We start from the raw sequence: 17,833 nt of genomic DNA, 5'->3' as shown, positions 1-17,833 counted from the left end.
CAAAATTATGTGAAAATTAAATCAATTTATTCCAATGTATATTGTAATCTTATTAAAGAGATTAGTCATGTAATTTTATTTTAGAAAAATTGAAAAAGAGAAAATCCATTAGAATTAAAAAAAGGAATCAAAGAGTTTTAAATTAATTTTTTTTGTTTCAAAAATTAAGAGAGAGTCCATTAATGGGCCATTTAAAAATTAACGGAGAGTCCATTAACGAAACATTTTTTTTTTCTATTTCACCATTTTTTTCAAGGAATTATTTAAAAAAGAAAGCGTATTTCACTCTCGAAATATAATACGGAATGTCGCAGAGTGCATTTTCGACAATTAAATCCACAAAGGTAACATTTAGAAACTATCTCAGTCATATATTACTAGAATGCGATTTTACACAAATGGTACTTTGATGAAATGCATGACCACATATGAGCGTTAAATGAACTACTAATCAGTATGACATTATACGAATTACAATCGTAATTCACTAAACGCGCGGCCATCTGTGACTCGAAATTTTATTTCTCACATAAAGATCGCATCTCTTAGTGAGCAATATTGCATCGTTGAATCGAGAGAGCCTAAATTTAGCGTTAAATGGATTAGACTGATGTCTTAAGTCATGATTCATGTTTGTAAGGCAAGCTTATTCTTATCGTGTAAAAACATGCGAACTTTTGGCTCCAAATCTTATAACAATTGACGTCGACTAAAGTAAAAACATACAAATCATCTAAGTATATATCCAAAAATATTTTCTACGACGACGTTAAATTTGAAGAAACTGATACCATTTTGCAATATTTTAATGAACAATATTTGTAGAAAATACATTTAAAATATGTAGCTTCTATCTATTTTTACGTATTTTTACATATTTAATAAATCATTACGAACTTTCATTTTATTTATTTTATAATATTATAAACAATTTTTTATATTTATTATACGGATAAAATGTCGAATTAGAAGTTTCATTATATTTATTTTATAATATTATAAACAATTTTTTATATTTATTATACGGATAAAATGTCAAATTAGAGCAGATCATTATATTTAACAACGTTAAATACTTGTGAAAAATATATAAAGATATAGGTGTTAGAGAATTCAAATCTCTTTAAAGATTTTAATACATATTATCTTGTTATAATTATACTGTATTATGATTACTCTCTAATGCATTTATAGCTCATGCTATCAGTATCGTCTTATACACTTTCAAGAGTCAGTTGCTTCTTATTGTTAGATCGAGTTTCTGTTCTAAAGAAAATCTAACAATAAGTAAACACAACTCACACACACACACACACACACACACACACACACATACACGCATACATTTGCGCATTATATAACAGATGCAAGCTTTCCAAGAACTTGTATTAATTCTTAACTGATCTAGTTAAGCAAAACTTTGATATCATTATTTCTTGTAGAATCTTCATTATATAAATTATTGGGAAAAAAACTTGAAAATGTTTTCTTTCTTTATCGAAGATTGAAATCTCAGTACACAATTTTCAGTACAATAATTGGCTTACAATTAGATTAACTAAGCCAAATGTAATATCTCAAGTTTGACTCTAACAATAAAGAAAAAAAATTACGGAGCTCTTACACGATGCACGAAAAGAGAATCCAATAAACCTCAACTAGCTTTGTATGAGCAAACGTATTACAAAAAAAAAAAAAAAAAGTATCGTGAAATATCATCTAGTTTTCCAGAATTTAAGCAAAGAATTATTATTAAGATTCCTCTCATCTTGAGCACACAGAGGATCACTAGTCTTACGTAAGCGTCTTACAAACACAAGCGTTTTTCTCGAGCACGTCTACTAGCCATTCATTTCCGTTAGTTTAAAGAAAAAAGAAAAACTATTACGAGATTAGCACGCGCGTGATCCGATAAATACGGCAAGTTGCGAATAATAATCTTCACTCAAAAAAATATTTTGCTGACGTAGATAGATTTCTAGATGTCTCAATTAAAATTTATCGCTACTTTTTGTACCTGTTGGAATATTGTTTGTCACGTATAGAATTTATAGCAGCAATACCTCTAGAAAATTTAGACCCCATTGTGTCAAATATTGTATTAATCACAAATATAATTGTTCTTGATAATAAGGCCTTAAAGATAGGCATCGCAGAAAAATTTCCCGTCTAAATGACACTAATAGTACAGATATAAATTCTGTCTCTGCCATTGAAATTAATTAAGTGCAAAATATACGCAGTATCACATAGTATTTGCTAATAATTTATCTGTTTCAGTTAATTTTTTACAGCTACAATTAATTTTTGTTCAAGTTGCAAGATCATTTTTTTGAGTGTAGATAAGAAATTGAGTATAAATAAAACCTTTATACATATTACGCATATTTTATTCTAAATACTTTAATGAGATATTATAAAGTTTTTTCAATTTTCTGTTCTCTATCCTCTATTGCAATAAACTCATTAGACAGATATATCCAACATTCATTTTTATCCTGTTAAGTTTTTGTTCAAGTTGCAAGATTATTTTTTTGAGCGTTCGTTGATTACCGGAACGTACGTACGTATACGTACGGTATTCGCACGGTAATTGTCCACACCGTGTGCGGCTTCTTCATTTGAATAATTTCATCTAGACAACAAGGACGTGGTACTCACCAGGGACGTGCTCGGGCTCTAGGTGTAGCCGCGATGATCTCTCTTGGAAAACAAACGTTCCTTCCTGCGGATGCCGTCGATGACGGGCTAATCGTGGGGCGTGTCTCTTATCGCCACCGAATGCGCACCGGGGCCGGGGATCGTAAATATGACGATCGGCTTGACGGCCCGAAGAAGTCCTTCTCGCGTGCCGATCGCCGTCCCGGATCGCGCGCAGCCGCGGTCATCGGGACCGGGACGCCGATTTTCCCGCGTTTTTACCTCGTCGATCGATGGATCGATCCTCGCACTTTCTTCGGTTATATCAGCTGACGCGACCACCGCGCGATTATTCCACAAGCTCCTCTATAAACTTTGCGAGGAAGTATACTTGAGCCTAACGAAGCACTTTACGAGAAACTTTAATTATTGCCGGGAGACATTCGCGAGAGAGAGAGATAGAGAGAGAGAGAGAGAGAGAGAGAGAGAGAGGTGACCCCTCCGTGTAAACTCTCTAACCGTTTAACTAATTTACGTGGTATTTACTTTAGAATGCTTCTCGTAAGCGCGTAATGTCCTGTGTCTACACGGGAGACGATCGGTTGTTTTATGAACGAAACACTTGTCTTGACTACACTTTCCGACGCGGGAAATCGGTGCTACTATTGCTGCTACTATTAAATCATAGGTGTTAATTGCCGGCGTCGTGTGATAACTGCGAAAAGAAATTGACGCATTTGCGCGGTGGAAAGCTCAGGATTGCCTACTCATCAAAATGAAAATAAAATCATATCTATAATAACATATGTGTCCACGGCGGTTATTAAAATAAATGTCAAAGTATAAACGAATAATAAAAATGCCAAAAGTTGTCGAGACGTAATAAGATTTGAAGATTGAAAAATTATACGATTTTTCTCTCGATGAAAATGTTATCTTTGAAGGAAAGGATCACCTCTCGATTAAACGGCGTTCCATCTTGATCCGCGATCCGTGATATACACGGTAGAAACCGAATCTCGCCGCTCACGAGATATCCCGCGTCTTATCCCGCGCTTTTCTAGTGCTCCGCTTCCCGAGACCGGCGTCGAACGGTATCCTCGGAGCCGCGTTATCGCGACGCGACTGCCCTTTCGACAGTCCCGACACTCTTTTGGCGCGACTCGTCCCCCTCGCGCGGTGAAGTTCAGAGGGCGCGCGCCCCCTTCTTATCGCGCGGAAATTACGAAGCGATATCGGCCGCCGCGGATCTCGCGCGCCGGCGGCAAACCACGATTAAGACAATAATGGACGAGACGAAAAAAAAAAAAAAAAAAAAGTTGGAGTACTCGCAATACCTGCTTGAAGAGTTCGGCGAAACACGCGGACGCGCAGCTGCTACTAAACTCCTGCTCGAGCGGGCGCGAACCAAACGTCAACTCGAAGTGCGCGCGCCGCCGAGAAACTGGCGGCAATGAATAGACAGCCCCCCGCCGACGACGACGACGACGATGACGATGACGGTGACGATGACGACGACGTCCCCAGCAATCGCCAAATAAAAACAGCCCCACAGGCTTATCATTCTTTTCTCCTTCCTTTTCACTCATCCCGTAAATTTAATTCGATTTTAATTTCTTCGCGACATGACGGCTGAACTATACGCGAAATTTTGGCTGCGATCCAAAATGCGCTTACAGTGCTGAAAATCTACGTATAGTGAACGTTATGTATGTTATACTTATCGTTAGATTGTCAGCGCATTGTGAGCGCATTTCGGACCACAAGCTTCATGTGATAAAAAAACGCGCGAAAACTTTGACAATTAATTTGTATCTTGATTGACACAGATATTATTAATTTTACTCACGTTACCTTGTTTAATTAGATTTTTATTAGTGGTGCAGAATGTTTGGAATTTTCGGATATTGTATAATATCAGTAGAAATATTTGAGAAAAATGCAGTGGTCACTTTCGTGACAAATTAATTTTGCTGAAAAAATTAATCTTGCAGAAAAATGTGATGATTACTTTGTGAGAATTTATATTATAAATACTTTTGTTTTTTGTAACGATATATCGTAGTTTATAGTAGTAGTACTAAATATCGATATTTGATAATTTCTTTGAGAACATTTATCTATCATTAAATAAGATCTCTAAATAAATACACGTTTTCGATATGTTGATATTTTGATAGGATTTTTCCTCTTACTTTATTTTACCGTTCAAGTCGCATTTCTCTTAATAAGAAAAGAATATTTTTCAAAAAACCTTGCTGCATTTACACTTTATAAAGAAAAGAAGGTATAGAAAATGTACCTAAAAGGAACACACAATAGAGTAGTTATATAAAGAAAAGAAGAACTGCAAGATACATTAAAGTTTTGTTTTTCTCAGTCATATTTTCTCTCTTGAATTCTCTTACATCTAGTCCATTAAAAGGATGTAATATCTCAAGATTCTTTTCAGAAATCGCGCGTTTTAAAACGTTCAATATGTTTTGCAGAAAAATATAATTGCGACGATATAATTTTTTAGCGTAATCCGAAGCAAAAGTGTTACCAAACGTATATGACGATATATATAAAACCGAATCATTTTTTCTATAAAACTATAAAGATTCAGGAAGGACAAAAAATCTTATAATTATATTATTACGTAAATATAAAATAACAATCGATTTTTATATGCGTAAAATAACGTCGCCAAAATTACTTACATTATTCTGTTCGTCTACATGTATCGCTCGCATAGGATACATATTGAGTTTGTGAACTGAAAAAGCGTACAAATAATAATTTATTAATAATTATTAATAATTATTAATAGTTAACTATCTATTGTACAAATTTAATGTGTATACACACAAACGTTAATATCCGGAATCATCTCGAAATATCAAGCGAAGCTGAGGTCAAATCAATAAAGTGGCAGATAAGCAAACATTTTGTCCGTGTATTTGTGAAGTAAATCGGTTAATTAAACCAATTCGCGACCGCAAGTATACGTACCATTAATTACAAATAAAATACATGTGATGCGTACGCACGTGTTGACTATCGAGACACTGTAGGTAATTTTTTTTTAGAAGTATGCTACATTGCCGATTGCTACTAACATTACTGAATGCTATTGATATTATCGACTGCTAATATAATGCATTATTCTTTGTCGATGGGAAGTTCTTGAGACGAATTTAAAAACTTGTTCTATTCCACGAATTATTAATTACAGATTAATAATTTATAACTCGCTTATTACATAATTTATGGACATATATAATATGCAATAAATTATATTAATAATTATTTAATTAATTATATATTATAATAAAAAATTGAATGATGAAGGTAATTAAATTATTAATATATACATGTATATTACTCGTATGTACATACTTAAAAAACGTATAAAAACTATATAACGTGCAAAAATATAACAAAAACTGTGCTCTAATTTTTATTTATTATATCTAGTAAATAATAAATTATCATTATACTTTAAAATTCTTTTAAAGCCATTTTTTTATGGCTCATATATTCATATTTATTGTCAATACAACTAATATTGTATTTAATACATTAAATTATATCTTAAGCTTTTTAATTTTATTCCTGCCTATTGAAATAAAGTGTCGAGTGATATTTTAATAATAGGTTGCACTTTAAGATACTCACATTCACCTATACATTAAGATATCAGAGATGTATCATTTTTTATTTATTAGCTATAATAAATAAAAATTAGAGCATAGTTTTTATTATATTTTTGTACATTATATATATATATTTTATACGTTTGTCTGATGTCAATAGTATAACAAATATTTAATAAGGAAACTTTTCAAATTCTGACGTTTTTACACTGACATTGATATCTTATCAGAGTTGACAGCGCAAGATTTAGTGCGATTATAAAAGGATTTTATCCATGTTTAACATTTTTTTAAAATGTCATTGTAAAAATATGATACTATAAAACTATGCGAAATTGCCTTTTACATATGCGTATCTGCTATCTATACATTAATATGTATTGACAAATTAATAAATGTTATATAGGCAATAATGCCGCCTCTTTTTGTTTTTATCAGGAATGTCTTCGGTCTTTTCACAGGAGCCAGCATTCTCAGCTTCTTTAAGATATTGTATTAACTATATTTGTTAACTGTGATAAAATCTTATAAATATTTACGATCAATCTTGCGTTTGTATATTACAATTAAAAACATATAACAAGGCGAACGATTTTTGTGCGAGTCTCTCAGAGACTTCCCATAATTCTAACAGAAGACCAAAAGACATCTAAAAGATAATAAGCTCAGATAGAATAGAAAGTCACAATAATGTCAAAATGACAAAAAAAAATAATCAAAAAGTGAGTTTTTGTAATCATATTGACGTCATTTGACGTTACTCTAATATTATCGTGACTTTCTGTTCTACTGAGGAGACGTCTTTAATTCGTCTTTTAGTCACCTTTGAGGGACATGTGAGATATGAGGTTGAATCATTTTGCAAATATTCACAAGTCTCGCGAAAGCTTCACGGCATTACAGCATCGTATGTACATATATAATAACTTTTCGCAAAAATACTTTGATAGAAATATGCTATGTTGCGACGAATGAAGTTAATAAATTTATGATGTTATGTATTGTCGGCAAATATACCGCGGATATAAAGACGAAGGAATTTTCTCAGCCTGTTATTTTTATTTGACTGCGTACGGTGATAGTTTACGGAAAAAGAATGTCTAATATCGCTGTAGAAATAAAACCGTGTCTTGAAACGAAGACTATTACTGACGACGTTGATATTAAGAGTAATAATGGCATTTACAAATTGCTCTCGTTTGAAGAAGTGAAAGAAATAACGAAACGCGTATTAAAGGACGATGTCACTGTGATGGAATACGTCATTCGACCGTATTCCGATGGCAAGATGGGATATCTCGGTTCTCATTATCGTCTCAACATAGTAGCTTCGACAAAGAAAGAGGAAACCGTCGCTTTCTCGCTTTTTCTCAAGGCTGTACCTTACGAAGTGCCCGAACAAGCCGATTACGTGATAAACAAAGGCGTCTTCGAGAAGGAGATCAAATTTTACGATGTCATATTGCCGCTGCTTCGCGAGGGATACCATGGAAAGCCATGGGCACCAATGTGCTACAAGGTGAAGGACAACTTGATAGTCTTCGAAGAGTTGGGCAACAAGAGTTATTCGACGCGAAACAAGCTCTTCGACGAGACGCTGATGCGCGCGGGTTTAAGCGCTATCGCGCGGTTGCACGCCGCCTCTTTGTTGGCGGAGGCGCGTCTTGGCATACCCTTCAATCAATTATATCCTGACACTTTCACGGAGAAAGCTTTTACTCGTGATGGGCAGACGCAAGAGTGGTTGAAGCAGGGCGAAGATGTGGCCGCGATCATAGCCGAGCGTTATGGATACGATCCTCATCTGATACACGCGGTTTGCAAACGAATATATGACAGTTTAGAGCCGTCGTGCACAAAGATGAACGTGGTTAGTCACGGAGATCTCTGGGGCAACAATCTTATGTTCAATAATGACGTATCTCCCAACTGTTTGTTAGTGGATTATCAGCTATTGAGATACTCTCCCTTGGCACACGACGTTGCGCAGATTTTGTATCTCTGCGCGGACCGGAGTTTCCGAGAAGCGCGGGAGAGCGCAATGTTGCGGCATTATTACGAGACATTATGCGAGATCCTGAACGCTCACAAGGCACCCCGAAAACCTGCCTGGTCAGAATTAATCGAGGGTATGGAGGAGCAACGTTTGGGCGCCGTTATTACCGCGGTATTCTATTTCCCTACAGTTCTGATGGACGAGAGTATTAGCATGGAAATCATGTCCGATTCGACGTCTTACAATGAGTATTGTTTTCTAAATAGAAAGAAGTTTATCCTCCCGATCATGAAAAAAGATCCGGTCTACGAGAGAAGGCTCAACGAAGCTGTCATTGAAATGGCCGAGCTTGCTTCGCGATTAGATCAATTACCGAAACCGTCGTAAAATAATACGTAACATACATACAATTGATTCTTGACGCACATTCTATATCTTTCCATTTCATCCAAACGCTTTGTAGTAGTTCAATTAGTAGGAGAAGAATTGTTCATTCAGGATTAACTCATTTGTTTTGAAAATTGATCAGTTTATCTCATCATAACATGATCTTTATATCAATAGACGATGTTGTCTTGATCAGGAAGTACGGTGGATAGGAAGGACCAATCGTGATTGATAAGCTGTACGTTCAATTCTTCCGTATCCTCATCTTCGTTGGTCGGTGTGACTGCGCGTTTCGTCGCTCGCGATATCTCGTTATCACTTAAATCCGAAAGATCGTCTCGAGCTGAATCATCGTCACTGTCTCTGAAATAATACGAAGGTTAATATGTGACGCTTCATACAAATGTTGTAAGTACGATAACATAAGTAGTTTGTAATCGAGTTAATCATATGTATACCTGGAACTTTCGGCGTTTCTTAAATGGTTTCTTGACGATTGTTGCTCTGACAATGACAAGATGAATGACGAGCATAGCAATTTTATCGGTGGCAAAGTATGAGCCGATACGCTGAGCAACTGAAAAAAAGGGAATAATTATTAAAGTTGCATAAGCAAAATAGAATCTGACACGTTTCAAGATGATCAGTTAAAAAAAAACTTTACACATAGATATATGTACATGTATTAATGGAGGTCAGTAACCGTCCGAATAGTTGATCGGCTAATTAGTTTTAAGGCTAACGTGACACACCTCCGAGTGAAAATTTGTGCAATTCCCGTAATCTTCTACTTCAGATCTAGGTTGATCTGTCTCTGTCGCAACCCACACGAATAATCTCCGTAACATACGTTTTAGCGACAAACGAATATATTATTGTATCATATCATGCTAAGACAAAAACGTGCTTTAAGAGAACAAATGCACTTGAAAATGGCTAAGAAATTAAAATTTTTATTTTTTTTTTTTTTTTTTTAAGAAAAAATTAAATAATTTTCTAAACAAATGTTTAGCTATATAAAATGATTTTGAATATATTTAAATATTTGTCAAAGTTTTTTAAACTTTTCATATTTTTTAATTTTTATGTTTTCTTGGAAATCATTGATCTGATTGTGTCAACATTTTTAAAATTTGTTAAAAAATAAAGTACAAATTTAATCGTTTAGTATAAAAAATTGTAATTTTATCAAAAGTTACAAACAATTAAATTTGCAAAAAAAAAAAACTGTATGAAATTAAAATTTAATAGATTTTACTCAGGAAAAAGTATCGGTCAAAATATAATTAAACGTATGAATGTGAAAAAAATTTATTCGTATATATTTTAATTTAATGATGAGAAAAAATATAAAGATAAGTAGTTTTTGTCATGATTTCGCAACTGCATTTGCGTTTAATCTTGTCCCGGCGTAAAAATACCACATCAAGGTTTATATATCATCAAGAATTTTCAACATTCAAATGATTAAATGTTTTCAGTACAAGATTCACGTAAATTGCAAAATTCTCATAATGCTATAAGTATCTCTCTTTTAGCAGATCACGACTCTACGTAAACACCTCTTATTTCATCTCTTATGCGACGGCAATTACATGCGTCTGTGACATTATTTTTACATTTCTCATTTTTAGGATGACGCGAGTGCAAGGTAATGACGCCAATAATCACGAAAAACGACTGAAACAACCGGAGAGTGTATATTATTATTCTTACAATCGAGACAATTACCAGGAGCACGCATAAAGTCTGGCCTTTCCTTACATCTCTATTTTCGTAGTGACGCGGTCATTAATATAGAGTATTTGCGCGTTAACAATACGTTAAACGTAGAAAAGAAGATATCCTACACGCTACTTTCGGCGCAAAAATGTTATTTTTAGCGTGGAAGGAAAAATATACGTCTTTCACAGTCTATTGATGCAAATGATACTTTAATAACTATAATTAATTGTAAACTTGTGTGACGTCATATAGAAATGTGTGCATGAATTAAACTAATAAATCCGCAGAAACATTCTGTATGCGCTAAAATTAGAATGGAAATAGAATAAGGAAATAAAAGAAAAATTTTGTAATTCCAATGAAGATATAAAAAAATTAAGGAAATCTTGTAAAATACTGGTATCAGATTGAGACAGATTGATCTAAATTTTAAATTCTATTTTACGTTCTATACCGGTGTGACATTTTATTAGCAGGTGTCAATGGCAACAATCGAGACGGTCTCGAAGAAGATAAGACATTGTTCCTGCTGGCCTGGTTTTACGTTTGCGAGCAATCCGAGACAATTCTGCGACGGCATCGTTCGCTATGTGAAATGTGTCCTATTGTAATCAACGCTAGCAAAATATTTTGAATGCCAAAAATGAGATACGAATTTTATTCTTATAACGTTATTTATAATCAGAGTGATACCTTTTAATGAGATTAATGTTTATCTGCATATAATCCCTCTCTCTCTCTCGCGCGCGCGCTTTGAGCTCTTTTTAAATTATTTTAATCCTTTTAATGTGTGATGTATAGCTTCTGCGTGATGTCGAAAAATTTTAAATTATGTTGACCAAGCCAATAAAAATGTTCAAATCTGAATACCTATATAATTACAAACAAAAGATTATTCGAAATTCACTTATATATTTATAAGTATTGTATAAATATGTGTTATAAAAATAAATCGTTTATTTAAAAAAACAAAAGACGTACTTTTCTCTAAATAAAATAATAATCTTGTTATGTGTAAAATACATATTATTCTCTAATACCGAACGAAATGCTTCAATTAAGGTAAAACCCGTCCTCTCTTTCTCTATACATTCTTTTGCATTACAAATTAAAACGAATTCCACGATCCGACTTGTTCATGGTCAACCGTATTCAAGGACATGCACTTGAAATCAGGACAGAATACCCTATATTCCTTGTTTTCATCAGAGATGAATAGCGACAAAGTTGGCTTTAAAACGCGTCCGAGTCGTCCGATAGCAGTGGAATAGCACGTTACGTCCCGCGCGTAACTAATTTCGATAAATTCCTCAGCAGAGATATTCCACAAGTTTATTTTCGAAACGGATTAATTATTCGACACGGACGCGACGTATCTTACATCGAGCGACCGGCATTCATCCTTATCTACCTTTTCCAATACCGAACCACCTCACTCCGTTCAATTTGTCGGGCCACTTTCCGCCCACGCGAAGAAAAGGCAAGACGACTGATAACATTCATCGTGTTGCAAAACGTTAAAATCTATACATAAGAATACACAATGAACAGGTGCTCTACAGCGCGCCGAAGCTATAGAGATATAGTTTGCGATACAGCTGTGACGCGAGAGGCATAGGATTTCCAGCGAAGTTTGCGACTGTTGTCCAGTGGTCCTAAAGGGACGACAAATAGGACGCCGTGAGAGGGTGGGAGTTTCTATATTAAATCATGGCGAGACTTCTGCTGAAAGCCAGTCGTCCGCGGAGCGTTGGGACACACGTGAAAGATCTTTTCTCCTGTCTTTTTCGACTAGTCGATCGAAAAAGATTTTACCGACTATAATTTTCCGTATACAACCATCGTTATTGTTATATCCTTTGAACGTGGTGGTTCATCGACCTCATCGTTCGTGTTGAGCCTGGTACTACTGTTAATACAGTTCTGTGAAAAATTATGAGAAAGAAATTTGGATTAAAATTCGCATCTTTGCTTGTTAAAGGAGAAGGCTGTTTGAGAAGAACTTGAAGAGCCGGGTTAGAAAGAGATTGGAAGAAATCGGGATCTCCTTAAGCGGCTCGCTAGAAAAATAGCCGGTTTCTCGAGGATGAAGCTGACTGGATTGAGATTGCTGTCGTGCCTGTTTACAACGATATTATTCGTAGCGGCTGTTTTCGGATATCCCGCTAGTCATAGTGAGGCAGTAAGTACTGCATCGTAGTAATATCGTATCACATTAAACGGGAGCTGGTATTGAAGCCCGGAAATTGTACGGATTGAGTTTAACAATTTTCGATCATCGAGGGTTTCGCTGATGACTCACGACTTCCCTCTTCTCGACCGAGTATCAATTATAAAAAATGTGACTCTCGTATTTTTCTTCATTGCGGGCACGTGGGCTGTACATGATAATGTCGAAAGTGTTGGTCGTTGACATTCCTCATTAAACCAATCTTTATTTGCCCGAGAGTGCGACGATGTATCTAATCATATTGAGCCGTAGGTGGTGTGATCTTGTAAACAGGAAGACTTTTCGTCAAGACTCTTGACCTTTTCAGAAGCCGTTTGACCTGATTTCGATTAGTGCAATTGGTTGTCATTATATCAAATAACTTTTTTTTAGTTCTATTTTTTTTTCTATTTTAGTTCTTTTCCTTACATTCTTAGCAAATTTTTTCTTATTGCAGTAATTTCTTTTTTTTTGTTTTTTGTTGAATAATCCTAATAATTCTGTTTAAGCTATACAATTTGCAGGCGATCGAGAATATGAGGCAGATTCCACAGTGGCATTGTCTTCGTTATAGAAAGTTCGATTTTGTTCGTCGCTGTCGGAATTATCGTTTAGGAAGGAGACACTGACAAATGGATATTCAATACGACCCACGATTGACAGCCGCGATGTATTACGCCAAATTTCGTCGTCCTGCCGCGCAGAACATGCCACTTCAAGTCCTTAAGCTAAATAAGCTTGAGTTCATCTAAATTATATATTTTTGGACTATATATTATGATACGTAAATGAATTCATGTTAGAAAACAGAAGCAGCTTATATTAGAGTTTTATTTCATTGAGAAAAAAGTCGCATTAAGTGCAATTGACAATCATGACAAATAATATCGTACTGTTTATTATTTAATTTTTTTTTTTTTTTTTTTACGTTGATAAATCTTCATCTTTACTTATCTAATTTTAGAATTTTTACAAAGTATAAATTAAAAAAAAAAAAAACTTATTTTTTTATCTATACATTCCAACTATGCATAAATTATTAAACTGAAACAGTTTTTATATTATCTTTTAAGAATATGTATAAATAATTTATTTACACGAATTGTTACTTCATATCATTTGTCACAAATATCGTTTTTTTTTCTACATTTACTTTAGATTATTTTAATCTGCAAAATTTATTTTGCAACTTATGTTCATTTACTTACTTAATGTAAATTTGATCTCAATTATAACGAAATTTTCTTTTTATTATCAAACAACAAACAGCTATTTTTGTTGTATTATTGATAATATTAGCATATCACGCTGTGCAGGAATATCGCTAATAAATAAATATGAAAAGAACGTAGTAAGAATTTTACAGATATCACAGATATTTCAATAAATCAGACAAAACTGATTACAATACAGTCTATTTAGGCTAATTTTAATTTTGCAGTCTGTTTCAAATATAAATAATATTAAAAAACTATTTATTAAAATTTGTATATTCTGAATTTTTAGAAAATTTCTACATGTAGTGTGCACGACACTTGTAGAAATCTCTGTGTAAAACAAATTTTAAAATTCAAAATTCCACTTACTTCTTCTATCATTCCTTTTGCTGTGCCAAGATGTTCATGAACTTGTGCAATAGTCTGTTCCTTGTTTGAAGATATTCGAGTTGCTATATAATTGGAGAAGGCAGTCAGTGGTATGGTTCCCTTATTTGAAAGGATTTCTAAAGACATAGTTGCTTCAGATTCTGGCTCCAATGTGAGCAATTCCTAAACAGAATACAATATATAGAGTACAAAGTTATTTTCAATTTAGCATGTACATCTAAATTTATTATTTACATAAATTTGACACATACTTGATTCGAATCCAAAAAGAATAATTGCGATTTTCGTTGCCATTGACCAAACGAAGGATTGCGTTTTTCCTGTAGATGAGGTATAAAAGTAGCTGCCAATATGAAATTGGTACTCTCGATAAGGCACGTTTTCTTGTAAACGGGTGTCGAGCTTTGTGGCGTAAACACGTACACTAAAAGCAAGTAAATTATTTTTATATTAGAAAAATGTATTATATAAATGTATTACATAATGGATTGTAAGATTAAAAAAAAGTTTTCAAAATAATTATTTTCTTTTAATAATGAAACAAATAGTACATAAAAAAAAAGCTTATACAATTGAAACATACATGAATTATCAGATGTAAATGCTGCCATGTATGTGGATTTTGGATCGTACGTAAGACTCACAACATTCAAAGGTACACTCCACGTTATAGCAAGAGTTAAAATGTTCCAAACTGTTATGTGTTGCTGAGATGCAACTACTACAAGATGACAGGCCTCATGTTTGCCAAATTCTATTCGTCTATTATAAACATTTTACAATAATTGTAATATTACTTTTTGTATTTAGCTAAGAGTATATTAATCAATGATATGACAATATTTTACTGTCTCTTGACTTACGTTATTGGATGGTTGTATTGAGAATGTGTAAGACTGGATTTCAACTCGCAAGTTTCGGGTATCCATATGGTTAGAGTAGAATAAAAACCAATAGCTAATAAAGAACCATCCATTGAAAAACCAGCATCTGTAGTCGCTAGATTACGATAGTCTCCTACTCCGTAACAATACCAATGTTGTGTCTCTCCTACAACAAATGTAATTATATCAAGTAGAGAGATACATTTAATTTTAATGAAGCTTATTTCGTTAAACAATTAAATATAAAATACTTTCTATAGTAGAGGATTTTCCTAAATTCCATAATTTAAATTTGTTATCTTTCCCAGTTGTGACTGCTAACAATTCTCCATCGTCGAATGACATATTTGGTTGAAAATGTAATGCATTTACTCCGCTCTCATGAGGTAATTCAATGGATGTATTTAACATAAATCTAAAACGTTAAAAAATTATATATTAACATTGCGATTATGTTGAATAAATGCAGTGACTAATTTATGTAAGGCATTCTTACATCTGTTTGTTTACATTATATATCCAAAATTTTAATCTAACTTCTATAGATGAAATTTTATCATTTCGTTCTTCGACTGTTGCCATCCATGTGCCATTGTGATTAAGAGCTATTTTTGTAACTTCCGTATTTACAATAATCGCATCACGTTCTTGGGTAAGAAAATTTTGTGCAGTTATATTAATCTGGAAAGTTTATAAATACCTCATTTTTATTATCTGGTTATCATTATATTCTTTTACCTTCAACATGCAATAAATTTTACTCACATTATACAATAGATTTTTTGTATGAGTGTTGTAAAATTGTACATGTCCAGTCCGACTATTTAAAACGAGGCTACCTGTCCTCGGATCGACGATAAGTCCCGCGGGAAATAAATCTTTGGATGACGAAGCAACGCCCCACGTAAAGTTTTGTATCACTGATGTCAATTTTCTTTGAGGATTTACAATAACAATACCTATTACAATCATGTTGTATAATCAGCTGTTATAAACTTACTATTATTAGAACTTATAAAAAAAAATTATAGAGCTTTACCATTGTCTAAAGTCGATACAGCTACATATAAATTGTCAGGTGCAATAGTGAGATGTTTAATAGGCGCTGGTAATCGTGGAAGAAAAGACTTGTTATGTGGATTTGCTAAAGTCCATTTTACTAATACACATTCACCACCACCCGTATACATATGGCCACCTGTAAAATGAACAAATATATGTAATGTTGACTTGCTAGTGTATAATGCGCAAAAGATATCTAACAAAATGTTAACATCTGTAATAATATATATTACCTGATTTACTAAATACTATTTCCGTAACTGGCAATGTATGCCAATGAAACACAGCTGTATATGGTCTAGTTTGGAATAAACTTCTCCATACTACTACACGACCACTAGAATCTCCTGTGGCAACACATTCTTCTTCTGGATGTCCCGCTATACAAGTAGGTAATCTACTTGGATTGCCAGTCTTGTGTCTACATTTATATTATATATTAAATATGATATATTGCTCTATAATGCATATTAATTTAATTATACAATAGGTTAAAAAAATCTTACAGTTTATTTACTAAATTTCTAGCTGGATTTAATATGTCTAAATTGTCATCATGTAAAAGCGCTATTAAATTCTGTCCATGGTTTCCAATTATATCAATGTAATACTCTTGTGATTTTGTGCTAAAAATATAAAAGATAAATTACAAATACTTTTTTATATAAATTATGTATGAAAATTGTTATGCATGCAATTATTTTAGATAATTTATTTAATAAAAAGCAAAATAAAAAATTTGTTAAAAAATTTCTCACCAAATGTATATCGATTTCATACATGTTCCATTCTCTATATCAAATAAAAGTATAAATATTTTAGCCCCACAATTGGAGAGATAAGTTATTAATGCTTGACATATCTCATTTCCTTGAAACGTTTTATACTTTGTAATGTGAAAAGTTTTAATTTTTGCCTTATTTGTCACAGATTGTAATTGCTGCAAAAGTATCAAAGGTATAATTATATATCCGCAATATTTCTCTATATAAACTTTAATGCTTAATCGCTTACTAGTTTCTTGGTGATAATGCCACTTTGACAATTCCAGAAGTCCAGCTCACCGCTTTCTGTACAACCGATAATAACATTGGCATTATCTGGATGTACTATTATTCCAGCAATTCTAAAATTCGACGACTCAAACTCTCGCACGAAATCTCCCGTTTGCGTGCTATACACTCTTATGACATTTTTCCACACTATATACAAAGTTCTGAAAAAATATCCTCGTGTTAAACAATGTTAATGTATTTAATGAATCGATTAAAACATGAAGAAACGGATAAACTTACTCTCCATCGGTGGAAAATAGTGGACGTTGATCAATTATACTTCCACCGCCTTTTCTCTTCACAATTAAATCGTCCACATCAGAGTGCACAAAATCCATTCTTCCACCCTATACCTATCTATGAATATCCTATTGAAGATGCAATATATATATTTTTTTTTTCTTTTTTTATTGAAGGAAGTACCTCCAATTTGTGGAAATTATTTTTTTTTCCTTTTCCGCTAACCTTTTAAAGTTACAGCGTCCGCAGTCCGCACCACATTTCGGCATTTTGTATATAGATCATTGAATAAATTTTCATTCGACGACGTAGAGTGTCTGCGTTCGAAAATTTAAATAGATTTTCAAACGCGAATCTATACTGCATTTTTATTGGTTGTCGCACAAATAC

The 17,833-nt window shown here is 33.4% G+C and overlaps 3 protein-coding genes across 14 annotated transcripts in view; 1 reads left to right on the top strand and 2 right to left on the bottom strand.

Annotated features, from left to right (window-relative positions):
• The window catches only part of Dh31-r (Diuretic hormone 31 Receptor), a 108,464-nt gene extending 104,389 nt beyond the window's left edge, over window positions 1–4,075 (bottom strand). For 2 of the 11 annotated variants that reach the window (XM_072893885.1, XM_072893896.1), the window contains exon 1: window positions 2,662–3,948. The gene's annotated coding sequence lies outside the window, so the exon portion shown is untranslated. Of the gene's footprint in view, window positions 1–2,577; window positions 2,597–2,661; window positions 3,949–3,977 lie in introns of those variants that run through there. The other 9 variants (XM_072893890.1, XM_072893889.1, XM_072893892.1 and 6 more) reach the window with 9 other exon arrangements.
• A 1,483-nt stretch (window positions 4,076–5,558) lies between these two features.
• L(2)05287 (WD repeat-containing protein l(2)05287) lies at window positions 5,559–17,795 on the bottom strand. 2 transcript variants are annotated; one of them, XM_072893883.1, is made up of 16 exons: window positions 17,669–17,795; window positions 17,444–17,571; window positions 17,163–17,364; window positions 16,907–17,088; window positions 16,655–16,774; window positions 16,382–16,569; window positions 16,126–16,284; window positions 15,852–16,045; window positions 15,583–15,767; window positions 15,338–15,501; window positions 15,066–15,252; window positions 14,786–14,964; window positions 14,454–14,626; window positions 14,182–14,364; window positions 9,120–9,238; window positions 5,559–9,024 (listed from the first exon to the last, which is right to left on the bottom strand). In XM_072893883.1, the coding sequence occupies exons 2-16, from the start codon at window positions 17,539–17,541 to the stop codon at window positions 8,832–8,834; spliced, it is 2,526 nt and encodes an 841-aa protein (XP_072749984.1). In that variant the 5' UTR covers window positions 17,542–17,571; window positions 17,669–17,795; the 3' UTR covers window positions 5,559–8,831. The 2 variants fall into 2 exon arrangements, with proteins under 2 accessions (XP_072749984.1, XP_072749983.1); XM_072893882.1 differs by having other exon boundaries at window positions 17,444–17,714.
• LOC140666572 (uncharacterized kinase-like protein D1044.1) lies at window positions 7,375–11,253 on the top strand. The gene has a single exon (XM_072893897.1). The coding sequence runs from the start codon at window positions 7,375–7,377 to the stop codon at window positions 8,659–8,661; it is 1,287 nt and encodes a 428-aa protein (XP_072749998.1). The 3' UTR covers window positions 8,662–11,253.
• Window positions 17,796–17,833: the final 38 nt, after the last annotated feature.

Source organism: Anoplolepis gracilipes, chromosome 6, assembly GCF_047496725.1.
Source record: "Anoplolepis gracilipes chromosome 6, ASM4749672v1, whole genome shotgun sequence".
NCBI classification, from domain to species: Eukaryota; Metazoa; Arthropoda; class Insecta; order Hymenoptera; family Formicidae; genus Anoplolepis; species Anoplolepis gracilipes.
Note: the sequence above shows the minus strand (reverse complement) of the source record. Positions and strands in the feature narration are given on the sequence as shown.